The sequence below is a fragment of the Cricetulus griseus genome, chromosome 8 (genome assembly GCF_003668045.3).
Source record: "Cricetulus griseus strain 17A/GY chromosome 8, alternate assembly CriGri-PICRH-1.0, whole genome shotgun sequence".
NCBI lineage: Eukaryota > Metazoa > Chordata > Mammalia > Rodentia > Cricetidae > Cricetulus > Cricetulus griseus.
In genome coordinates, this window is record NC_048601.1 from 97,813,436 (window position 1) to 97,839,980 (window position 26,545).

At 46.9% G+C, this 26,545-nt stretch overlaps 1 protein-coding gene across 2 annotated transcripts; it reads right to left on the minus strand.

The window, feature by feature from the left end:
* Positions 1 to 389: 389 nt before the first annotated feature.
* On the minus strand, positions 390 to 26,321 carry Nub1 (negative regulator of ubiquitin like proteins 1). 2 transcript variants are annotated; one of them, XM_027428425.2, is made up of 15 exons: positions 26,168 to 26,321; positions 21,152 to 21,269; positions 19,287 to 19,454; positions 16,434 to 16,492; positions 15,559 to 15,629; positions 12,229 to 12,411; positions 11,979 to 12,067; positions 10,704 to 10,810; positions 7,582 to 7,765; positions 6,894 to 7,001; positions 6,050 to 6,202; positions 3,228 to 3,374; positions 1,623 to 1,718; positions 815 to 992; positions 390 to 620 (listed from the first exon to the last, which is right to left on the minus strand). In XM_027428425.2, exons 1-15 carry the CDS (start codon positions 26,236 to 26,238, stop codon positions 442 to 444), a joined length of 1,911 nt encoding a protein of 636 aa, XP_027284226.1. In that variant the 5' UTR covers positions 26,239 to 26,321; the 3' UTR covers positions 390 to 441. The 2 variants fall into 2 exon arrangements, with proteins under 2 accessions (XP_027284226.1, XP_027284227.1); XM_027428426.2 differs by lacking the exon at positions 12,229 to 12,411.
* Between the last annotated feature and the right edge of the window lie 224 nt (positions 26,322 to 26,545).

The window sequence follows — 26,545 nt, forward strand, 5'->3', positions numbered from 1 at the left end:
AGAGTCAAGGGGTGAGGCAGGGTTAGCAAGGGCTGAGGTAAGCTTGCGCAGCAGAGGCAGTGGTGGAAGAGGGCAGCTCCAACAGCAGGGGAGGAGGAAAAGTGCACAGGAGGGAGGGCTGGCTGAGGAGGACAGGAGACAGACTCCCTGTCCCTCTGCGGACCGCCCTGCTTCCCAGACTTGGATGGAAAACTGAGAGGGCAGGGTCAGGGGTGCAGACCTGGAGGCAGAAGGGAAACAGCAGAGCCTGGGAATTCCCTGTCCTCCACTGTCCTCTTCCCAACAAAGAAAGCCTCTCTTCACTATGCCGGGTCCCTGTACCTGAGGAAGAAGCCTACTTGGAGCAAAATCGTTGAAAAGCAAGAGGAACGCAAAGAAGAGCTGCATTCGACCGTTCACAACGACAGAATTTATAGGCAGAAATGTAGCACTTATTTCTGTTCAGTTGTTCTTTGCGGCAGACCTTATACTTTCTACGTAGGACAAGTACTCGGCAATAATGACTTCCTCATCCTCCAGAGTGGAGTCCAGGTAGTCCTCCTCGTGCTCCGGGATGTCCTCCAGGATCTCATTCACGGCCTCTGTCTCCATGTCTTCATCTGTTGAGGCACTAGAGGTCCCTGTGTGAAAATGCCACAGAGATAAGAGGCCACAAGAGGAGAGGCGGCCCTGACTGTGCCTTTGGTACCACCCTGTCCTGGCAGAACTTGAGGGATACCTCCTCAGGTTAGCCTTTGCCTTAGGTGCCCAGCTGCCATTAGCTCAAACTTGGCAGAATGCAGCCATCAGTGAGGCATCCAGACCTGGGACCTACCTGCAGAGTCAGACGGGGATGTGGATGGAGTGGAGGAGGAGTCCTCTCCTGACAACTGCAGGTCGGGAGGAAGGCTTCCTCCATGGTGCGCAAGCGTCTGAGCGGCCAACTGGACATTGCCTCCAAACACCCTTAGTGCGGCTTCAGCCACCACTGTGTCAAAACCCATGTACACCAGCTAGGAGAGATGGATCACAGGTCAGGACTGGGACCACAGGCCCAGCTCACACTGCCATGTGGACCCCACATCCATGCTCTTGTCACCTTGCTGCCTTGGTGCTGAAAGCAAGTGTCGTGAAAACCTGAGTACCATAAGTAAAGTAGTCACAATATGTGGGACATGCTAAAGTGTGGGTGAAGTCTCATGAGGTTTCATGGAACAGTGACAACCTCTTAGGTCACAGGCAGAGAAACAGGACTGATGTGAACAGTGGAACAGGCGAAGGGTAACTGACAAATGAGAGTGAAGGGTCCACCCTTCTTGCTGCTTCCAGGGGACAGAATCCCATTATGCAGTCCTGGCCTGGAACTCACTCTGTAGGCCAGGCTGGCCTTGAACTCAAAGATCACTGCCTCCCCTCCAGGTGCTGGGACTAAAGGTGTGCCCCACATGCCCAGCCCCTTTCCCTTCCACAGAAGCACCCCTCTCTCAGAGCCCTCTACCCACACCCCCCCACTCCATATATCTGAGGTCCTCCCAGGGACGGCAGGCCGTGCTTAAAGCCTGGAAGCACACATATCATCCTGTCAGCATCCTACTCATCCCAGCCAGCACTGCCCACGGTAAGAGGCAACGCCTGTCACTCACTTGGTCGATGCTTTCCTGGGAAGGGCTTGCTTGTCGGCTGTTGTTTTCAGGGTCTGAATCTTGTAACCACCACATGTGGGGGTTGCTGAGGAGAATCTGAAAGCACAAGGACATCCTTTATTCACCCTAACTACCAGCCATGCAGACCACCATCTCTCACATGCAGGCACAGCCCATTCCTGTCTACTGAGGGGACAAATGAGTGCAGGATGTCACAGCGGGCTGTGCAGAGTATCTTGAAGCAGGAAAGGGGGCTTTTGGCTGGCCAGTGAGTCCAGGGATCCTGTTTCTACCTTCCCAGTACTAGCATGTGCCCACCACACCTGGCATTTTCACTTGGGCTCTGGGGAGCAAACTCAGGCCTCATGTGTGTAAGGTAAGTACTGTGTAACTGACATCTCCCCAACTGCATGACCTACTTAAACTGTTGAATTCCACTGGTTTCTTCAGATAGCTAGACTTTCTGATGCTTTTCATATTTGTCTAATACAAAACCCCAAGCTCCATATTCAAATTACATTCACATTTCAAATATATGTGAACTGGGTATGGTGGTGCATATCTTTAACCCCAGCACTCAGAGGCAGAGGCAGGCAGATCTCTGAGTTTTGATGCCAGCCTGGTCTACATAGCAAGTTCCAGGAAACTAGGGTTGCACAGTGAGACCCTGTCTCAAAAAAATAGACACACACACATACACACAACACACACACACACACACACACACACACACACACACACACAGACACACAGAAAGAAAGAAAAAGTGGGGCTTTCCGAAGCAGAGGATAGGGAAAAAGATGGGTGCTGTTGCCTGTATCACACAGTGACCTCCCTGCCTGTCTGCCCAGACCCATCATTAGCTCTACAGTCCCAGTCCAAGAGCTCCAGGCCAACAAACTGTCCCTCTCCCCAAAGGGCAGAGCCCCAGAACCAGCTCCTGTCCTGCCCCTGTCATCCACCTCTGTATCACAGACCTGTAGCACCTGAGGGCAGCACCTAAGAGCAGCACCCAAGGACTGTGTCTGAGCTGTAGCACAGAGCTTACTGTACCTCTTGACCAAGACAGGACAGGGTACTACTTCTCTGTTACTTTGGGGATTTCTCTAAAAAGCCCTTTTGCCAAGAGGTAGCACAAAAAATAAAAACAGATATAAAAACAAAGTTTAGCCAGGTAGTGGTGGCGCACGCCTTTAATCCCAGCACTCGGGAGGCAGAGGCAGGTGGATCTCTTTAAGTTCCGAGAGAGCCTGGTCTACAGAGTGAGTACCAGGACAGCCAGAACTACACAGAGAAACCCTGTCTCAAAAATCCAAAACAAAAAACAAAAAACCCAGACATAAAATCAGTTCACTCAAAAATTTACACTGAAATGTGACCAATCCCTTCGAGTTAGACAGCACAGAGTTAGACTCTAGTCAAATGAAACTCCAGGCCAGGTGCCTAGGGTTCTGCTGGAGGACAGCAGAGCTGACTGCACTCACAGCCTCATCCACACAGACTTAGAAGGAAAGTGCTCAAGAAGACTGTGGAAGTAGAGGCAGCCTAGAGGCAGGCCAGCGGGGTGCAGCCAGCTGCTCAGGGAAGTCTGGAAGCATTCATTACCGTCAGGGCGTCGTCCACGTTGCCTCTGGCCTGGTGAAGGGCCTGTTTGGCCGCATGTGTGGAGTAGCCCATTCCTCTCAAAGTGTTGATACTTTCCAGGCGGCGTTTCCTCTTCTCCTTCTCCTCCTTCTTTATTTGAGCCAATTCCTTTAGGAAAACAAGTCCCTCTGAGTTAGGGATGGAGGTGGAGCAGGAATCTGGGGTTCTGCAGGGTATCTCAAGGTTTCAGAGCTAGTGAACTACCAGACAAGGGACCTCTACCTATCCCTGCCGAGAAGTGGCAAGAGGCCCAGGGACAGGGTTAGGGTTGAGCTCTGAGGTCAGGAGTGCAAACACAAAATCAGCCCAGCATCTCATGAAGCCAGCACCCAGGTTCTTAGGTGCTGAGGTGTTGGAGGTCCAATGTCATGGCGGAAGAGCTTTCTGCCCGGTGGAAGGTCACCTACCTGGGCATTCATATCAAGGGACTGGGAACATCACTTAGGGTAGAGTGGTTGCCTAGCATTACACTCTGGTTCTATCCCTAACATCAGTACAAAGAAAGGCTTATTCTATTTAGTTCTGTGACAAACTCAGAGCTGTAGGAATTAAGGCAGCAGCTCCCGCCTCACACTTTAAGCTCCCACAGGAGTGCATCTTCTGTGGCACACCAAGCATGTCTTCCCAACATCGCCTGCCTCACTAGCTCCCAGATGGGATCTGAAAGGTCTCAGCCCACAGCAGCCTCAGTGAGGCATTCAAGGGCAGCTGGCTCATCAGCAAGAAGCACAAGGACTGGTAGGGATTCAGGGTGTGATCAGAGGACACAGAGGGGAGGGACAGAGACAAAAACCAGGTCCTTGGCAACACGAGTGACCACCAACTCACCTAACGTATCACTTGTAATGCAAGGTTTTACTCCTTTGGCTTTTTTTGTTTTTTTGTTTGTTCAAGACAGGGTTTCTCTGTGGCTTTGGAGGCTGTCCTGGAACTAGCTCTCGTAGACCTTGAACTCAGAGAGATCTGCCTGCTTCTGCCCTTCTGAGTGCTGGGACTAAAGGCGTGCACCACCTTTGGGTTTTTTGACCTTTTTGGCTTCTTTAGGGGCCTACCACCCAGCTCCCAAATAATTCACACATGGAGGCTTATTCTTAGTTAGGAATGTCTGGCCTTAGCTTGGCTTGTTTCTAGCCAGCTTTGCTTATCTTAAATTATCCTGTTTACCTTTTTTTCTCTGAACTTTTTTATCGTTCTTGTTTCTGTATCTTACTTTTCTTCTTACTCTGTGGCTGGCTGGCCGGCCAACCCCTGATGTCCTCCTCCCCTGCTTCTCAGGTTGCTCTTTCCTCTCTCCTATTTATTCTCTCTGCCTGCCAGCCCTGCCTGTCCTTGCTCCTGCCTCGATATTGGTCATTCAGAAACTTATTAGGAACAACAGGTGTTTTAGATAGACACAGTTACACAGCTTCACAGAGGTAAACAAATGCAGTATAAACAAGTCACACACCTTAAAATAATATTCTATCATAATCACTCTCTCCAGGGCTTTTTCTCTGAAGATCACAACTTAATTCAGAAGTGCATATATGTATACACGCTCATTTATATTTGTGGTGCTAGGGCCCAGTGTTTTATGTAACCCAACAATTCTGCAATATTTTTTATTAAATCTTAGTTTAGTGTCTGTGTGTTGTGCATGTGTGAACAACCTAGAGAAGTCAGTTCTCTCCTAGCACATGGGCCCAGAGAATAAAACTTAGATCATCGGGCTTGACAGCAAGCTTACACTGATGCTGAGTCATCTCACTGTCCTTTCAAAGGCAGTCTCTGAACCACAGACACCTCACTGTAAATGAGAACCACCTTTGCCAGTGGATCACTAGAGCCGTGTGTACAACTGAATCATGTCCCACTTGAGAATGACTTATGAACTACAAAACATTACACCGTATTTTCAGAGAACTCACTTGAAAACAGGGGCTTTCCACTGAGCTGTTGGTGGTGGAGCAGTAGGAAGGTGGGAAGGCTGTACTGAACTAGACAGTGTACAGCGCCAGCTTCGCCTGACCTGTCCCATGGACCATGACTAAAACAACAGCTGAGGGCTGACTACTGTGCAAGGAGCCATTTGAACAGCCCTGCTGACAGGTCATTACACAACTAACCAAACCATGGGTTCACTCCCACAGTGACTGCTGTCTTCTGTGGCCCATGGGCTGCTGTGCTTCAGGGTCACCCTGGGAAACAGGATCCACACAACAAGAGTGTCTGGCTGGGAAGCCCTAGGAGACTCTGCTAGCTTTGAGAGAAGACTGACAGCTATCACCAGTTCTCTCTGGACCTCAGGCCCTCTGCTGTACAACTAACTGGGTATGACAAGGCCCCTCCCTTCCAACTCTAGAATTCTAAAGCTTTGTTTTGGGAGCTTGTTATAGATGACTGCAGCTTCTAAGACCTTGTTTCCATGATCTGACATGTTCCCAGGCAAGAAGGCAATCCTAAACTATCACAGTGGCCTCACAGGCTGTGTATAGTCACCTTTGAATAACTTCCAGAAATACAATATGGTATCACACAGGATCCTGAGGGAAGACTGCTGGGTTCACCTGCCACTGTGACAAGAAGCTGCCCTGCTTCAAAACTGATGTGATTAAGACAACCTAGCGGGGATGCAGCCTGTTGGTAGATGCTTGCTTGCCAGCAGTTCAAGATTACCCTTGGCTTCTGGCACTCTCTCTCTCTCTGGTCTTTTCCTAGCCAGTTCAGAAAAGAAGTTGCACTGTTTTTGTTTCTTAACCTTTTCAAAGGGTCCAAGTCTCATGGGTGCTGAAGTGAAAACTTACCTCTCTGCGGTTGGAAATATGTGTGGCTGCATGGTCCACGTTCCCATCACAAGCCCGCAGGCCAAGCCGGGCTTCCTGGGCGGTGAACCCCAACTGCAGCAAGTTGTGAACTTTTGATGGATCGATGTACAGCTCTTTAAAGAGCTGGCGCGCCTACAAACAGGAAGCCACAGAAGACTCATGCAACAGTAGTGACATCAAAGCTAAGCAAGACTGAAACCCTGAAATCAGGCTACCAATGTGAGTTACTGTGTGTGAGACTCTGACGAAGTGAGCTTGTCTAACCTATCTACTACCAGGAATGAAAACAGACAACTCTAGCTCTGCCTGCATAACCAATCCTCAATATACTCTCAGGAGGCAGGCTGAGTGTTGTAGAAGTGCCAGAGCGACTGTAATATGGTTCTTGAATTTAGCTCGCCGTGGTGGTGCATGCCTGTAATCCCAGCAATCAGGAGGTAAAGGCCATCTGGACTGAGAGCAAGACCCTCTCTCATAACAAAGAGGAAAGGAAATCCATGAATCTGAGCTGCACATAGCACTTATCACTCTCCCTTGTAGCTGAGATGGTTGGGTGGTCTCCGTGTCAACTGCACACAGTCTCTTCTTCATGTAAGAGTCTGCTCTGACTCCCTAGCCCTCTCACCTCAAGATAGTAGATAGCAGGGCAGAAACTGTACCCAATTAAATCCACTGTCATTTTGAAGTGTCCTTAGTGCAGCACCTTGCCTGAAGCCACACAGACACAAGTGTTCATGCTGTCCATGAGGAGAGGATGGAGGAGGTCAGCCTGAGCATGAGGCCCAGTGGCGCAGATAAGGGCAGCCCCAGCAGCCTTTCTTACCTTGTTGAGATACTCCCGAGCTTCCTCTCCATTTCCACTGTGATAGTTTCGAATCCCCTGAAGCAAGTAGAGTCTTAAAAACAGTACCTTCTCTTTCCCACAATTTCCCTGAAGTTATCGGGAGAAAAAGAATAAGCTGTGTTACTTCCACCTGAAGGGCAGTACTCTCATGGCTATAATGGTCCACCTCTCCACAAGGAGCCAAGTGGCAGCACTAGAATGTCCAGGGCATCATGACTGCCATTGGGAACATTCCCAACCAGTGCCTCGTCCACATGGAAGGAACCAGTCAGAACACCTGTCTCCACCATTACAAGCCATGAATAAGTCATTGGTTCTCTCCTGGTCAGTGAATGACAGTAGGGCTCTGTAATTAGTAAGCTGACTGTAAGAGCCACCACAGAAGCAGCAAGCCTAGGCTGCACAAGTGGCTCATCCCTGTAATCCCAGCACTCTGGGAGCTGAAGCAAGAAGACTAGGAGTTCTGGGACAGCCTGGGCTACATAAGACTGTCTCAAACCAAAATAATAAAATAAACAACAGCCAGACTCATGAAACACTTAATACCTGCTAAAGTCTTGGTTTACAAATAGGTATTTTACACTGCTGCCCAGATGAATCACCTCTGGTAGCAATTTCCACATCTGTGCCCATAAGTGGGTTCAAAAAACCAATCACAGTTACATACTTTTATGTGGACCAGTCTCTGGTGATTCTCTCCATAACAGTTTTTAAAGCATTTCTGGGCCAAGTTCAGCTTCTTCTCTGCATCATCGAGGCATTCCAGTTGTTCCAGGCGGAAGTAGCACCACACGATATCCAGCTGGAGAACCGCGTAGTTGTCCACAGTGTCCAGAAGCTCCTTGCACTCACTGCAAGAGAAGGAACCCATCAATGAAAAGCCCTTCGGCCCTTTTGGGGTCCCCAGAAAGCTTTTCAGCTCTTGCTCCATTTCTAGAATTAACCAATGGTACCTTTATGTACCTATATGAATCCTTTGAATATATAAAGAGAAATTAGGGTTCTCAATAGCAGCATTGTGGCATCTGGCCCAGGGACATAGTGACTTCCTATCCTGGCTGTGAATTACAATTACCAAGACACAGGAGTCTTTTTCTTTGGGGATACTGATGCTGAGGATACAATTAGGGCAACAGTCACAAGGTTCTCCAACCCAGAAGCTGGAGTCCTATCACTAAAACTTCCCTGGGAGAGTCTAACATGCAGGAAGGTTGACACATGACTTTAAAGACACCCCAACCCCCAACTTCCTGAAAATGCCTCAGCTGATGACAGCTATGACAACAGTCATGCCCAGGGACTTTCTTGTTGGGGAAAGCAGTCTAGAAAACACCAGGCCACTGCCATGAACTATTTATTTGTACTTTAAGTTGTATTAATACTCAATGCATAGGGGCTGCTGATTTCTTCATTTTGCCAGGCTTTTTAGGTTCTTCACATGACAGAATAAATCCTGTCCTGCTGCTCCATCCTGGCTGAAAGCAAAGCTCTCACATTTAGTTTCAAGTAGGAAAAGAAGATTATGGTAAAACTCAGTGGTAAAGCATCTTCTCAGCATGCACAAAACCCTGGCTGATTCCCAGCACCACACATGCATGCATGCATGCACAAAAAAATAAAGAAAAAAAAAAGAAGAAACTATACTTGGCATACTAGCCACTGTACATAAGATGAATAAAAAGTCAAGAAGAAGATGGAATGCTCCTGCCACAGCTGGCTTCCTTCATGAAGAGAAATCACACAAGGACACAGATAGGTTGACTAGAAGGAACAGCTCCCCAGAGGAAAGAAGCAACTGGACTTCCCCAGGCGCCATGTATAACAGCTTGGGCATAAGCCCTAGAACTGATGAAACCTTTATAGGTGGCACCTGGTAGAAGGTTTTATGTCATTGTGAGGTGTCCTTGAAGGGAACTGTGAGAGGTCGGTCTTTCTCTGAGATGAACAGTTCAGTTCCTCAGCCACACACTTGCACCATAAAGCAGTAGAGACAGAGGGACATGGAAAAGCAATGGGCCACTGGTTACAGGCTAAACCTCTAACACCGTGAGCCAGTCAACTTTGCTCTTTATATGTTGATCACCTTGTGCACTCATGCCCATAAAGGAAACATGACTATATATATTTTAAAGGCACTAATAGTATTTATTACACCTGCTACTTAACGATACGTTGGTATATCATGAACTGATGACTTGATTGTTTTTAATGAGGGATCTGAGATCTGAAAGTCATTTAAGCAATTTGTCCAGGGAGAAAAGGTTGAAAAGGCTCACAAAGAAGAATCAATACCAACCACTTCTTGATACCCACTGAAGCCAAACTATGTGCCTATATAAGTTCCCCACAGCAGTCTTTCCCTCCACACATATTTGAAATCTTTTCTACTAACAAGGTAGGAACAACTATACACAGAAGTGAAAACTTTTCTCAATTTTAGGGACTCAGTTTACAGTCTCCAGCATTTGCATCAAAAGAGAAGAAGCAGATGAAGCAGCAGAGACAGATAAGGCAAGACCCTGAAGCCCCGACCACCTTCTCATTCTTCCCAGCCTTGCCTCATCTCCTTAAACATCTGAAACATACAAAAATCCCTTCTTTGTATAAGTTATCCTGAGGGTTATACATTTAAGATGCAACAGCACTGACCTTTGCAGCAGGAAAATTATCACAAAATTGACACACATAAATGTCATGGAAATTCACCAAACAGAAAGTCCACACTGAGGCTGTTTTCTCTTGACCATTTCCCAAAATCAACTTTATCTATCTCAAGCATCCAACATACCCAGATAACATTCTCTAAGCACCATTTTCACAAATAGGAACTGGGAACCCTGGGAAACTGCAGAGATTATCAGTAGCAGAGCAAAAGGACACCAGGGCCAGCCAAAGATGAAGAATCTAAACAGATGTATAAAGCACATCAGATCAGATGTGTTAAAGCCCATGTTAAAAAAGTGTGTGTGTGTGTGTGTGAGTGTGCGAGTGCGTGGGTCCATCCCCTGAAGACAAGGGCTTGCAGGGTAGCCCAAACTGGCCTATAACTTATGCCTCAACCTCTCAAGTACTGAGATAGGAGGAATTCACTCCTGGCTTCACCAGTTAATACCAATGAATTTATTTTTTTTTAAAAAAGGGGGGGGGGCGCTGGAGAGATGGCTCAGAGGTTGAGAGCACTGGCTGCTCCTCCAGAGGTCCTGAGATCAATTCCCAGCAACCACATGGTGGCTCACAACCATCTATGATGAGATCTGGTGCCCTCTTCTGGTGTGTATGCATGCACTGTATACATAATAAAGCTTAAAAAAAAAAAAAAAAAAAAAAAAGCAAACCTCAGTTTGGTCACCTTTGAGGAACCAACAAAATCTGAAAACTACAAAATAACACAAAAGGAGCCAGGCATTTGGCTTTCTTCCTGAGAACACTGCACCTCAGCATAAATGACAGCTCATGAGACCACAGAAGAGCAAGAGCGCCAGTCTGCAGTGTGCAGTGCAGTGCAGTTCATCACCATTGCACCGACACCACTTGGAAGAAGAGAGGAGCAGTGTGGTGAACAGCTCTGGTGGCAGCATACTGGGGGGGGGTGCAGAGCCTGTATACTAGGGTCAAAATGAATGGGTGGAGGGGAGGGGTCGGTTAGAAATACAAAGGAGGAGACACCCACAAACTGGTGTGTGCCTTAACTCCTCATTCCTAGCAACTGCTGTGGGGTGAAAATCAGTCTGGAGTTATAGACTGGGCTTCCCCCTTACACTAGTGCCTGCTGAATACAAAAGTACCTACCAGAAATACCTGTCAGCATCCAGAAGGCATGGCAAGGCTATGCCGTACTCTTTTCTCTTCAGAAAAGCTCTGCCCTTCTCATGGTATCCCATAGCTAGCATAAGGGCCTAGGAAAGAATGTGGGATCTTAAAAACAGCTTTCAAACAAAATTAGAAAAGCATTCATAAAACAAATTAAAAATCATATTAGCTCTAATGAAAACAAGGCAAAAAACAATTAACTGTTATAATTAGAGCTTTCTCTCACTGAAGCCCTGAAGCTAGACTCTCAAGTCAATGTGGCTGACGTCACAGAGTAGCATCAACTCCTCCAGGGTATTTTTTGTTGTAGTTGTTTTTACCCATCTGCTGGTCTAGATCTAATTCTAGTTTTCCACAAGACTAGACAGGATGAACATCTAGTAACTATTACAGCCTTTCTAAGGAGTGTACAGGTATGGCAGCATGGACCAACCTGTGAGAACCTGAAGGAGGAGACTGTCAGGTGGAGGCCAGCCTGAGCTAAGTAGCAAGACAGTCCAAACAGTGTGTGATATACCCTATCACACACTCATTTTTGGCTGTGGTTTTGTTTTTGATTTGGGGTCTCTCCCATCCTCCACCTTCACAGGCAGTACCATCACACTTCTGAAATATTTGACAATGCCAGCATTTCCAAGATAACAGTTTTACATTTATTTGTATTTGTGAGAGCGTGCTCACGCTCACATACACATTTGTGCCACAGCATGTGAGTGGAGGTCACAGGACAGCTTTCAGGAGTCTTCTTTCCATGCAGGCTCTTGAGATGGAGCTTATACCTGACAGCAAGCACCTTCACCTGCTAAGCCATCTGGGCCCTCCAAATTCACTTTCTTATTATGGATACAGTGTTCTGCCTGATCTCATTACAGATGGTTGTGAGCCACCATGTGGTTGCTGGGAATTGAACTCAGGACCTCTGGAAGAGTAGCCAGTGCTCTTCACTGCTGAGCCACCAATCAGGCCCCGCATATCCATTTTCAAAAGGTTAGGATAGCTTAGGCTGTGTACTAAATGAGGGTTTGGCTTCCAGCCTCCCCAGTTGACCACCCAGCTCTTAATTCAGATTAATTCAAATAGTGAAGCCTACCCCCAAATTGTCATTTAAATACCAAAAAGATACAAACAAAACCAAAAAACCTCAAATTACCTTGATCCCTAGTCAGAACTCTTCATTCTAAGAATTTTCTGGGACTGACTACATCTGTCTGATCTGTTCTGACAACCCAGCAAGCCTCCCACACCTGTACTTACTTTCCTTTCGGCAGGGGGAATTCTGATGGACCTGCCCGTCTGGTTTGCAATGTCTAAGTAAGGCATCGTTTCCGGATCCACCATCTCCGCTGCAACAAAGCCATAGGAGTCTCATTAACTCATGGTTGAACAGCAGTGACCGTGACAACACTTGAGATGCCATACTGTGGAGCACTCCACGAGAAGCAGGTACGCTCTGTGAGCTGACTTGATGTGTCTGAGGGAGGGGACAAGCCAGAATTCTATGCACCTCTCTCTGCCAGGATCTCCAACCCCCTTTTGGTCCTCTGAATGCGTTTCTCCTTCAGCTCAGCCTCATTCTGCTCCTCTTCCTCCACCTGGGAGCTTTTCCTCACATCCTCTTCAGACTGCTTCAACTCTAGCACCATCGCCTTTACGTTGTGAGTCACTCCTTGTTCTTCAAGGGTTTTCCCTGGGAACAGCATAATTGCCTGTCACACACACTTCCTGGGCAACAGTCCATTTCCTACAGTAAATGGAGTCCTTTTTTATTTATTAATTTATTTTGAGTGTGTGTATGTGAGTGTGAGTGTGTGTGTGAGTGTGTGTGTGTGAGTGTGTGTGTGAGTGTGTGTGAGTGTGTGTGACTGTGTGTGTGTGTGAGCGTGAGTGTGTGTGAGAGTGTGAGTGTGTGTGTGTGTGTGAGAGTGTGAGTGTGTGTGTGTGTGTGAGAGTGTGTGTGTGTGAGTGTGTGTGTGTGAGTGTGTGTGTGAGTGTGTGTGTGAGAGTGAGTGTGTGTGTGTGTGTGAGTGTGTGAGTGTGTGTGTGTGTGTGTGAGTGTGTGAGTGTGTGTGTGTGTGAGTGTGTGTGTGAGTGTGTGTGAGTGTGAGTGTGTGTGTGTGTGAGTGTGTGTGAGTGTGTGTGTGTGTGAGTGTGTGTGTGTGTGTGAGTGTGTGTGTGAGTGTGTGTGAGAGTGTGAGTGTGTGTGTGTGTGTGTGTGTGAGCGTGAGTGTGTGTGAGAGTGTGAGTGTGTGTGTGTGTGTGTGTATACAACTTGCAGGAGCCACTTTTCTGCTTCTATCATTTGGGATCCGAGGACCAAACTCGGGTATCAGGCTCTGTAGCCAGTGTTGTTTACCCACGGAAACACTTCACCAGCCTGGAAAATGGAATTCTAAAACCTGCATTCACACTTGGAGACCAGTAGGCCACATTTACTCTTTTCTTATTTTCTTTCTCTTCACCCTACTGAAGTAACAAGTACTATGCCAGGCAGCATAAAAGGAAAACAAAAGTGTAGCCAATATACAAACTTTGCCAGTCTCTAGTTGAGAAATAACTAACTCAAGAAGCCACAGTGCAGTATCAACAGTGAGGCCAGCTCTTGTGATGGTGAAAAGCAGAGGCCACAGGTTCCTGCCTTCCACCCCATGGACCTGACTCAGGCCACAGGTGCCTGCCTTCCACCCCATGGACCTGACTCAGGCCACAGGTGCCTGCCTTCCACCCCATGGACCTGACTCAGCTGCTGCTTCCCTAGGATGCATTTCCTCGTGTAATGAGTAGAAATAAAGACAAGAACAGAAACCATGAAACACAACAAGGGGAAATAGCTAGTCCAGTGAATAGGTTAGCCAAACACTACAGAAAAACCTAGTAAAAATGATGTTGAGGGCAGAGAGGTGGCTCAGTGGTTAAAAGCACTGGTTGCTCTTCCAGAGGTCCTGAATTCAATTCCCAGAACCCACAAGGCTCAGAACCATCAGTAATGGGACCTGATGCCCTTGTCTGTCCAGCAGCCCTACAGGAGGACAGAGCACTCATATACATAAATAAGTAATCCTTTAAAAAGCTTAAAAAATAAACATAGCAAAAGAGAAGGTAAGTCCGCAAAGATGGACACCGACAGCTTCCTTTATCCCTGAAAGCTGAGAATCAGCTTGGGTTTCCTTCCAGAGTCCCCTACAAACAGCTGGTGGTTTATGAGGGCTCCAGCCTTCCTGCACTTCCTCCTTTGCACACTTGCGCAGTGTTCCTCTTCTTGTGTTTCTTTTTCAGAAATGACAACCATTCTACCATTCAAATACAAAAAGCAAGATCCACCTGGACAAAGGAGGTGGCAAGAGGAAAAGTCACCTGACTAGATTTTGTTGGTTTTTTTTTTTTTCAAGACAGGGTTTGTGTAGTGCTGGCTGCCCTGGCAGTCACTCTGCAGACCAGGCTGGCCTTGAAATCAGAGATCTGCCCGCCTCTACCTCCAGAGTGCTGGGATTAAAGGTGTGGGCCACCCAGCCCACCTGACTAGATTTTTGTGGGGGATGGGTGTGAAGGTCACAGGTCATCCAGTGTCTTCCTTAACAGCTTCTTCACATTATTCTTTTCAATTTTTTAGACTTATTTTACTTGGTGTAAATGAGTATTTTGCCTGCATGAGTGCAGGGATACCAACGTGCCATTGGATGTTGTGGAACTGAGCTATTGATTGTGAGCTGCCACATGGTGCTACAATAGAAACTGGGCCATCAGGCGGGCGGTGGTGGCATAGGCGATTACCCCAGCACTCAGGAGGCAGAGGTGGGTGGATTTCTGAGTTCAGGGCTACACAGGGAAATCCTGTCTTGAAAAGTGAAAGAAAAAGGAAGAAAGAAAGAAGGGAAGAAAGGAAGAAGGAAGGAAGGAAGGAAGGAAGGAAGGAAGGAAGGAAGGAAGGAAGGGAGAGAGAAAGAAAGAAAGAAAGAAAGAAAGAAAGAAAGAAAGAAAGAAAGAAAGAAAGAAAGAAAGATGAAACTTAGGGTTCTAGGGACTTCCCCTGGAGATCCATGAGCCCTCATGAACCACCTGAGCTGCTAAAGAGATAATGTATCTCGGCTTCCACTCATGCCTCCTGCAGATTGCAGCCAGTGGTCTGTAAGCCACAATGTCCCTGTGTGCACTCTGCAGTATCAGTGACCCCCATCTCTCTGAGGACAAACTCCATACTGAACAAAGCTCATTGTCGCAGGCTTCTCAGCAGCACTCACCATCTGGGGCAGATACCTGTGACGTGGGGCTTTTGTGAGGTGATGGGGACTGTCTTGCATTTGGCAGCCACTGATAGGCGTGCAGCCCCCACCCCCAACTAATTATAATCAAAATCGTCTCCTCACAAAGTCAGCTGTCCCTTGGAAGGTGAAACTGTCTTCCCCGGCAGAGACTCACTGCCGGAAGACTCCCATGGCCCATTTGCTCTCTACATTCAGAAAGGCCTCTACCCTACACTCAGTTTCCTTGGCTGTCCGCAGAGTGTTCCAACCTGGCCTGTCCACCCGTCTCTCTCAGGGTCATAGAGAGAACTGAGTAACCCAGATCCTCCTCTCAGCACAGACTTCCATTCTGGAATATTCTTGTGGCTGAAATCAATGTCTTTCTTCCCCACTACCCAGAGCAGGCCTGTGAATATTTATTGTAATGTCCTTTTCTGCTTTACATCTTCATTATGGTAAACTTTTAACATTAATTGACTTTGGATAATAAATGCAACATGGCCAGGAAGTTTTCAATAGAGGAAAAGCAAGAAAAAAATACAAAAAAATGGAAAGTCACTACTTATACATCAGATGCATTCTTTGCTATGACATACCTAGTTGAAGTTGTTTCTTATTTATTACGATCTTGATGTAATTTTCTTGAAATCCAAAAGTTTCGGCTATTCTATAAAATAAACACAGTATAAGCTGCAGGAAGCAAATCTGTTATTTGTTACCTACTATGAAGACTTGGATCATGATGGCCACTTAATAGGTTTTTACTTAGAAACACCCAGGCTATTCACCTATTGACCTGTAAACACGACTACAATAAAGCTGGTGCAGTGGCAGCTGCTGGGAGCTGAGTGAGCCAAGCTCTTTCTAAACTTGTATCTGAGCTGAGGATGTCCATCTGAGTCACACTCTCCCAGCATCCTCTGAGAACCCTGCAACTGTCCCATACCACTGCCTACTTGTGGGCATTGAATGAGTGATGCTTCCTCATTCTCCAACAGAACACTTGGGTTGACTGGCCTTTGCTGAATGAAGGTCACAGCAAACAATTAGTGCTAAAAAAGAATGGAATTATAAAACATGCTCTGTTCAGTGAAAAGATGGCTCCTGCTTCTATTCCTCAGTTACTCACTCAGGTACAAGTTGGGCACCTCCTCTGTGGGCCCCAAGCTGAACCCCTCTAAAAGCTGCACTGCATCCAAGAAGCTCCCATGAGCAGGTCTCACTCAGGCAGCCATGAGCAGGTCTCACTCAGGCAGCCATGAGCAGGTCTCACTCAGGCAGCCGTGTTGCCTCTTACCTAGCAGTGTGTGAACCCAGAATGACCTCTTTCTTGTCCCACCCTCCAGGTTTCATTTCTTCAGCTGTAAGAGGAAAACAGGCTGGCTCCCTCGCTTACAGGACAGCTTGAGAGCATTCAATGAACCAGGGTAAGAGGGGCAAACCTGTTGGGAAACATAGCTCAGATACTCACTTAGACCTCAGGTCTCTACCAGTGACATGTAAGCGGGTCTCCAATAAACTTTTCTTGTCCTGTTGAAAAAAGACAAAACTAAATGTACTTGAGTGTGACACTTCTTTGGACTGCTACCCTGCATGTAAGGTTGTAGGGTACTGTGACAGGATGTAAACTCGGGTTCTACTTAAGGACAAACCACTGCCTGTACAGAGAAGCATAAACACAGTCCAGCACAGACTGACAGAGTGACCTGAGTACCCCTTGAGTGCTCAGTGGGACTTGTCACATGGCCAGCCATCATCATCAAAGTGCATGACACTGGAGGGATGGCTCAGTGGTAAGAGCATATACTTCTTTTAGAGGACCTGAGCTCACTTCCCAACATCCACTCGAGCAGCTCACACCTGACTATAATCCACCCTGAGGATCTAATTTAATTTACTCTTGGCCTCTGGGGGCACTTTTGTTTACATGCACAAACCCAGAGACACATACTTATATATAATTAAAAATACAAATAAAATCTTAAGACAGGGCTGGAGAGAAGTTAAGAGCACTGACTGCTCTTCCAGAGGTCCTGAGTTCAATTCCCAGCAACCACATGGTGGCTCACAACCATCCGTTATGAGATCTGGTGCCCTCTTCTGGTGTGCAGATATACATGGAAGAAGAATATTGTATACATAATAAATAAATAAAATCTTTTAAAAAAATCCTAAGACAATGAAATGTTTAATAGAATTTCTGAACATTCCCCACTCACCACCTATCACCAGGTACCATGCCCTACACCCCATCCCTCTTCTTCCCAGCCTTGCAACCATTTCTTTTCTATTTTGGACAAAATAGAAAAGTTGTCTACAAAGTTGTCTATTTTGGACTCTTCACTGAAGGAGACCACAGAGCGTCAGGCCTTTTCTGCACGTTTCTGAGGTGGCTCATATTGCAGACTATTAGTGTTGTGTTGTGTATCTGTGCCACCAGCTGTCTTCTGTGGCGTGGGTGTATCTGTTTATCCACACATCCACTGATGGCAGTTAGGCTTCTCCCTCTCAGCCATCATGAGTGGTGCTACTGTGAATGCTCACCAGTCAGTTTATTCTTGCGTTTCATGTGTTATTGGGAGTGCACATGTGTGATGTGTGTGAGATCCAGAGACTGGTGACAGGTGCCCTGATTACTATCTACCCTTCCCTTCCCTTTTCTTTTCTTTCTTTCTTTCTTTCTTTCTTTTTTTTTTTTTTTTTTTTTTTTTGGTTTCTTTGAGATATGGTTTCTCTGTGTAGCCCTGACTCTCCGGAACTTAAATTGTAGACCAGACTAGCCTTGAACTCAGAGTTCTTTTTTTTTTTCCCCTCCCAAATAGAGTCTCTCATTGATTCACTGGCCAGTGAGCTTCAGGGATCCATCCACATCCCTGTAAGCCTATAACACTCAGGGGTTGAGTTACAGGAACCCTTACACACCTGGCTTTTTACATGGATTCTAGGGATCTGAACTTAAGTCCTCATGCTTGCATGGCAGGCACTTTTACTGTTTTGTAACATGCGTTGTTTTTTCCTGCCTTTGAAAAAAAGTGTGTGTGTGTGCGCGCGTGCGCGCGCGTGTTGGGGCAGAGAGGACATGTGGGTGTGCCATGGCACGCCTGTGAAGATCAGAGGACAGGGCTGTGGTCGCAGTTCTCTCCTGCCTTTAATGTGGATGCCGGGGAATCCCAATGACATCAACAGGCTTTCTGGCAAGCATTTTAACTGCTGAACCATCTCACCTGCCCACATACAAATTTTGAAAATGGTCAACATTGTTTGGTTCTGAGAAGGCTGTAAAGTGCTTGCCAGGAAAACATGCTGACACGTACTACCTGAGGATGAGGCCCTGTGACAAGGGGCTAGTCCTGTTCAGCACTTAGCTGACTACGGTCCATCCATCAGAATAGGACTTCTTCAGGGAGTGTCCTGCAACATAGGACTCTAAAACCTGCTGTCTACTTTGACTTCTTAAAATTTATTTCCCGTCACGTTTATTTTACTTGTACAGGTGTTTCCCTCCATGTATGTCTGTGTATCATGTGTGTGTGATGCCCAAGGAAGCTAGAAGAGGGCATTGGACCACCCCGGGACTGGAGTTAAAGATGGCTGTGAGCTGTACTGTGAGGGCTGAGAACTGAACCTAGGTCCTCTGGAAGAACAGCCAGTGTTCTTAACCTCTGAGCCATCTCTCCAGCCCTACTTCTCAGTATCTGTAATCATTAAACTAGAAAAGGTACAAACACACAGCTCTGTACATGGTTTTTTTTTTAATTTTTTGAAGTTACATTTATTAATTTAGCACTATCACACCATGGAGCACTTGTGATCATAAGACAACTTGTAGGAGTCAGTTCTCCTTCTACCGTTTGGGTTCTGAGGAACACATCCCAGTCATTAGGCTTGATGACAAAAGCCTTTACCTGCTAAGCCATCTCACTGGCCCATGGACTGGCCTTGAGCTCACTGTGTAGCTGAGGATAACCCTGCCTCAGTCTCCCTGGTGAGATTACAACGGCACTACCATGCCCCCCACTTCTGTGACTGATGTTTTAAAGAACAAGCTACCTTAAATGTATCATCACCATTCAACACCTGCAGTTCCTTAAGCACTCTCTGGCAGATTTACAGAAACAAGCGCTCACTGGGCACTGTGGCACATGCTCTAGCCCTAGCACGTGGGAAGCACAGACAGAGTAGGCCCTGGGAATTCAAAGTCATCGGGTCTGTATATGAAGTTCCAGGACAGCAGGACCACACAGAGAGACCCTGTCTCAAAAAGCCAAACCGAACAAACCAACAACTCAATTACAGCAGGACATGTGCAGCGGGCGTTACTCACCCTCCTGAGTCTGGGAGGCAGGAACACCTCGATTGTGGCAATCCCGGTTGCTCGGTAGTGCTCATTCCCTGTGCCGCGCTCAACTGCTTTGCAGCGGATCTCTTCTATTGCGTTCTCCACTTCATCTTCACAGCACTCGAGGCGGTCAGAGTACTTCTTAACAAGGTCCTGGGAGGAGAGACCAGGCTGCAGCTCCCCAGAGCTCCAGTGCAAAAATACGGAAAGAAAAAACTCCCCAAAGCAACGTAACTGACAAGCGGAGGCCCCCTCATACTGAAATTCAATCTCAGCTCCCAGGGAGGATTCAGGGAGAAATTAAAGCACTTACAAATAGTAAACATTTCCGTAGCAAAATGAGAGTAACTGGGATTATTCCGGGGGACAGAAAGGAGGGCTGAGACCCTTATGGCCTTAATATATTAGAAAGTACTTTAAGGAGCAGTGAACCAGGGCCACTGAGATGGCTCAACAAGTAAAGGCACCTGCAGCCACGCCTGTTGCCTTGAGTTCAGTTTCTGGGCCCTACATGATGGGAGAGAATCAAGTTCCAAATTGACTTCTAACTTGTGTGTACATGCACAAACACACACACAACTACTTTTTTAAGTTGTGGAGGCTGGAGAGACGGCTCAGGGATTCAGAGCATTTGTAGCTTGCAGGAGACCTGGGTTCAGCTCCTCACACCCATAGGGTAGCTCACCACCATCTGTAACTCCAGTGCCAGGGGATCCAATGTCTTCCCTCTTTCTGACTTCCAAGGGCACCAATCACACATGTGGTGCATACATGCACTAAAAATACTCACACATGAAATAAATATAAAAATCTTTTTAAAACAGTGAACTATTCATTGTCATTGGATGGGAAAAAATTTAAAGCAAAAAATTCTAATTTTTCAAACTGTATGAGATCAAGACAGATTAAATAACCTTTTTTATTTGGTTAGGTTTTTTCGTTTTGCTTATTTTTTAAAAAAATATTTGTTTATTTATTTATTTAGGTTTTTCGAGACAGGGTTTCTTTGTGGCTTTAGAGGCTGTCCTGGAACTAGCTCTTATAGACCAGGCTGGCCTCGTACTCAGAGATCCACCTGCCTCTGCCTTCCCAGTGCTGGGATTAAAGGCATGAGCCACCACGCCCACTGCTTTGTTTTTTAAAGATTTATTTATTTATTATGTATACAGTGTTCTGCCTGCATGTATCCCTGCAGGCCAGAAAAGATGGTTGTGAGCCATCATGTGGTTGCTGGGAATTGAACTCAGTGCTTTTGGAAGACCAGCTAGTGTTCTTAACCACTGAGCCATCTCTCCAGTCCCTTGGTTTTGTGGTGTGTGTGTGACAAACTCCTACTCATAATACATTTTAAATAGTCATTAGGAGAAGATGGGAAGAATATACCAATATCAATGATATTTACTATATTTTTAAAAATATATTCTTTGAGATAGGATCTCAGCCAGGCGTTGGTGGCTCACGCCTTTAATCCCAGCACTGGGGAGGCAGAGGCAGGCGGATCTCTGAGTTCAAGAGAGCTAGTTCCAGGACAGCCTCCAAAGCCACAGAGAAACCCTGTCTCGAAAACCAAAAGAAAGAGAATGAAATGCCAATAATAGGACTGGGGGTGTGGCTTGGTGGTAAAGAGCTTGCCTAGCATGTGTGAAGCCCTGGGTTCTACCTTTAGTGCTGAAAAAAATTAAATTAAATTTTTAAAAATTAAAAATTAAATTTGTTCTTTACTAAAGGTTTTAGTGCTTCTAAAAATTTTCACAGCTGTGCCTGATAATTTCTGGGGACTCCAGACTAGTATTTACTAAGGGAGTTATGACATTGCAAAAGATTTACATTACATATTAAAAGAAAAATACCTTTAAGGCCAAACCAACTTCTTTATTTTCATCAGTATATGGAGGTTTCCAAAGTTGAATTCTATCTTCCCTTAGAAACTGGGTCAATTTTGCTTGAAGATATTTCTTCTGTGCCATCCTTGAAAGTAAAACTGTAAATCAATAAATCACATCACAGTTTAAAATGCTTTACATATTACCTAATCTACGGAGGTGTTCTGCAAAGTAAGTGGAGTTCCCCTCTGTGCCTGTCAGTTTAACCTAAACTACTGTATCTAATTACATGTAAGTCGATATAAAATGTTTCTTTTGTTGTTCTTTTGGTTCCCCCAACCCCACCCCCAGTAAGGGTTTCCAGCAGCCATCGGCTCCCTAGTGCTGGGACTAAAGGCATATGTTACCATACTTAGCTTAAAATGTCTATTTCAAACTTGCTAATATGTAGCAAGGAGTAGTTTACGCTCCTGTTTTCTGTGCAAGGAGGGAACAAACCAGGATATTACCCATGCTAGGTCTGTGCCCTACTGGCCATTTCTTACCCTGTTATTCTCAGAAAGACAAGTTAAGGGGCTGGCCAGACAGCTCAAGGGTTAGAGTATTGGCTGCTCTTCCCAGAACCCACAAGGCAGCTTACAACCATTTGTAACTTTAGTTTCAGAGGAGCCAAGAGCCTTTTCTGGAATACAGACATACATACAGGCAGAACACACATCCACATTAAAAAAAGAATTTTTTTTTGGGGGGGGGCGGTTTCGAGACAGGGTTTCTCTATGTAGCTTTGGAGCCCATCCTGGCCTGGAACTCACAGAGATCCACCTGCCTCTGCCTCCCGAGTGCTGGGATTAAAGGTGTGCACCACCAACACCCGGCAAAAAGATATTATTTTAAGCAACACAATATATAGCTTGTAAATTCTCTCACACTTTGACTGCTTTAACTCTAAACCAAAGACGAAGCTCTCTGGCAATTAAGCACAAAGAAAGAAAAGCTAGTTTGAACTATGAACTATCAATAATAAATGTCTATATAGTTGAACTTTGGAAATTAAAGAGTTAGCTAAGCGTGGTGATGCACACCTTTAAGTTTTTGGGAGGTGGAGGCAATGTGAGTTCTGGGCCAGCCTCTCAAAAACTAAATAAAATTTAAAAACTTACAACACTACCACTATTTCACTTGTTGTTTTATTTTTGTTTTGAGACAAGGTCTTACTCTGTAGCCCAGGCTGCCCTGAAGCTCAAAGCCTTAGCTTGACAGTGCTTGGATGACAGGCATGAGCCACCACACCTGGCTCATAAGGTTTACTGTTTTCGTTTTCACTGGCACTTCTGAGCACACAATAGCACATCCACTCTATTATTCAATCTAACAGTGGCCAGATCATTTTACAACTGGGAAAGCCCAGGCCCTAGGTTTGTAAAACCACATCATGAGCCAGTGCCAGGACTGGCATGGGACATCTGCCCACATCCGAACTTTGTCTCACAATCTCTTGCTGCCTGTCCTCAGCATGCACCTTCTCTTTTCTACAGAGGAGGGAGTTATGGTGGTATCCCACACCAGCACAGCTATTCCAAGGGGTGGGTGAGGCTGCTGAGAGCTAGCGGCAACTGGGAAGTGTAGTGAGTGTTTCAAGGTTTGCCAAGTCAAACAAAGGAGAAGTACTCACCCCTTATAAATGAACATGAATTTCAGAGTGGAAAATGGATGGATGGATATCACTTAAATGTTTATTTTTTCCCCTATGGAGGGCTAATATTCTACAGCCTCCTGAACATCGTCCAGGAGGTGATATAGCATTATTCCTTTTAAAAGAATGCTCAGATCTGTCTAAAAGAAACAGGTTGTCAGGGCGGTGAATGGAAAGAATAGTGAGTGTGCTGTGTATGTTTTAGTCACTCACAAACCGATCCTCACAGCAAGACACATCAGCACTTAGAAGCATCTGCTTTGCAAACACAGCCACTTAACTCACCAGACACAGAACTGAAATCTACAAAAATTCTGAGAAAAAGATCACTGCATTCCAACACTCAGAAGGCAGAGACTGGCGGATCTCTGTGAGTTCAAAACCAGCCTGATCTACAAGAGCTAGTTCCAGGACAGCCTCCAAAGCCAGAGAAACCCTGTCTCACCCCCCCCCAAAAAAAATCACTGAACCTCATAAGGAGGGTGGCAGAGATAATTTACCGGCACCCAGCTATTTAAAAGGTTGAAAACAGCTTTCCAGACTGTAACCAGTCCACTGTCTGACAAAAGGAGACAAGGTTATCACAACCCTCATCTATGTTCCAATACTGCTGCCAGGTCTGTATAACATAAAATTTTTTTCTGAGACACAGTGTCTTAGTTAGGGTTTCTATTACTTTGATGAAACAACATGGCCACAAAGTAAGTTGGGAAGAAAAGCGCTTATTTAGGTTACACTTCCATATTGCTGTTCATTATTGAAGGAAGTCAGGACAGGAACTCAAACAGGGCTAGAACCTGGAGGCAGGAGCTGATGCAGAGGCCATGGAGGGGTGTTAATACTGGTTTGCTTCCCATGGTTTGCTCAACCTGCTTTCATATAGAACCCAGGATCACCAGCTCAGGAATTGGTACCACCCACAATGGACTGGACCCTCTCCCATTTATCATTAATAGTGAAAATGCATTACTGCTGGATCTCATGAAGGCATTTCCTCAATTGAGGCTCCTTTCTCTCTTGAAGACTCTAGCTTATGTCAAGTTGACACAAAACCAACCAGCACACAGGGTATCACTACTTAGTTATGGCTGTCCTGGAACTCACTATGTAGACTAGGATGGCCTTGAACTCAGAGATTCAACTGTGCTGGGATTAAAGGCGTGAGCTACTAAGCCTAGTTTAATGTTTAAAAAATTAAATCAGAGCCAGGCTTGGGTGGCACACCCCTTTAATCCCAGCACTCAGGAAGCAGAGGCAGAGGCAGGCTGATCTCTGTAAGTTTGAAGCCAGCCTGGTCTAGAGAGTTCCAGGACAGGCTCCAAAGCAATACAGAGAAACACTGTCTCCAAAAACCAAAACCAAAACAAAACAAAAACAAAAACAAAAAAAAAAACCCACCCCCTCACACACTCACAAAAAGACAAACATGGTATGTACTCACTCATATTCGGATTTAGACATAGAGTAAAGGATTACCAGCCTAGAATCCACACTGCCAGAGAAGCTAGGAAACAAGGAGGACCCTGAGAGAGACATACACAGTCCCCTGGAGAAGGGAAAAGGGACAAGATCTCCTCAGCTAATTGGGAGCATGGGGGAAGGGGAGAGGGAGTTAGGGGAAGAATAGAGAGCAAGAAAAGAGAAACCATAATAGAGGGAGCCATTATAGGCTTAAAGAGAAATCTGGCACTAGGGAAATGTCCAAAGATCTACAAGGTTGACCCCAACTAACAATCTAAGCAATAGGGTTGGAGAGATGGCTCAGAGGTTAAGAGCACTAGACTGTTCTTCCAGAGGTCCTGAGTTCAATTCCCCCGCAACCACATGGTGGCTTACAACCACCTTGAACAAGATCTTGTGCCCTCTGCTGGCATGAAGGCAGAAGACTGTATACATAATAAATAAAATCTTAAAAAAAAAACAAAAAGCAAAAACAATCTAAGCAATAGTTGAGAGGCTACCTTAAAAGCCCCTCTCCAATAATGAGATTGATGACTACCTTATATGCCATCCTAGAGCCTTCATCCAGTAGAAGCAGACACCCACAGCTAAACACTGAGCTGAACTCTGGAATCCAGTTGCAGAGAGGGAGGAGTGATGAGCAAAGGGGTCAAGACCAGGCTGGAGAAACCCACAGAAACAGCTGACCTGAACAAGGGGGAGCTCATGGACCCCAGGCTGATAGCTGGGAAACCAGCATAGAACTGATCCAGACCCCTTGAACAAGGATGTCAGTTTGGAGGTCTGGGGTCTCTGTTAGTGGATCCGTATTTATCCCTAGTGCACAAATGGACCTTGGGAGCCCATCCTACATAGAGGGATACTCTCTCAGCCTAGACACACTGGGGAGGGTCTAGGCCCTGCTCCAAATGATATGACAGACTTTGAAGATCCCCCGTGGAAGGCCTCACCCTCCCTGGGGCGCAGAAGGGGATATGACAGCGGATCGGTGGGGGGCAGGGGAGGAGGAGGGAACTGGGCTTGACATGTAAAACAAGCTTGTTTCTAATTAAAGTTAAAATTATATTTAAATTTTAAAAAAGGAAAAAAATTAAACCACCATAGCTGGCCATCCTGTTGCAGGCCCGTAACACCATAACTAGGGAAGCAAAAGCAGGCGTATCTCCCGTGAATTGGAGGCCAGCCCGGTCTACATAGACAATTCCAGGACAAGCGGAGCTACATAGTGAGGCACTGTTTATGTGTATGTGTGTGTGTACATATACATACATACATAATACATACATCACCGTCTTCAAGAGAGTGAGACTCTAGCTACAGACAACAGAATGACAGGCGTTAGGTCAAGGGGAAGAAGCCCTAATAGCGCGTTTTAAATGGAGAAGTGCAAGTTTTGTGCATGTCGCCGGGCGTTCCGCATCCTCACACTGAAGTCCTGAATGCCGGCGCTCAGAACCGAAGGTGAAGCGTTAGGAACTGACGTTGAAATTCTCACTTTCCCTTCTGCAGCAGGTCGACCCGGATCGCCCACAGACTCGCGCACACCCCACACATCCCTGTCAGCGGCACAACGCGCGATCGGGGTCTCGGGTTTAGGAGTGAGGGCAGGGAAGCCGAGGGCGGCGGGGACAGGACGGACCCAGGAAGGTCGCGCCCTCAGCCACAGCGACCCGCTGGCTGTCCACGCAGTCAGCCCGGGCAATCGGACGGCGGGGCTCAGGCTGACGGCCGGTGTCCGCCCGTCCCTCGGGCCCTCGGCCACCTCCCGGCCCCCGCTCCCGCCCGAGCCTGCACCGCCGCCTCCACCCGGCCGCCCCCACCGCGCCGACGGCCGCCCGGCCGCGCAGCCAGGCCCAGGCCCGCGTCGGTTCCCTCCACAGCCGCCTCACCTGCGCCACCGCCGCGCCAGCTGCGAGCTGCCGAGTGCCCGGATGCCGCAGAGGCCGCCGTTTGTTTTCATTCCGGGTGAAGCCGGCCCCGCCCCGCCCCGCCCCGCCCCCTCGCGCCGTCCGGAAGGCGGGCCGTGGGCGGGGGCTTCATGAGGGTTGGGCCCGGGGAGCTCGTCCCGCACAGTGGGAGGCTGGAAGGGAAAGGACGAGCTGGGGGGACGCCGGGTGGGCGGGGCTGGCGCCAGTGGGCGGGGCTGATAGGGGCGAAGAAGGGCTGTGGGCGGGGCTGCACTAATTGGAGGGGGCGTGGAAGGGGGTGGAGCGAAGGCGGAGATGGCAGTCAGGCCACCTGTGGGCGGGGCTGGTAGTTGGCGGGGC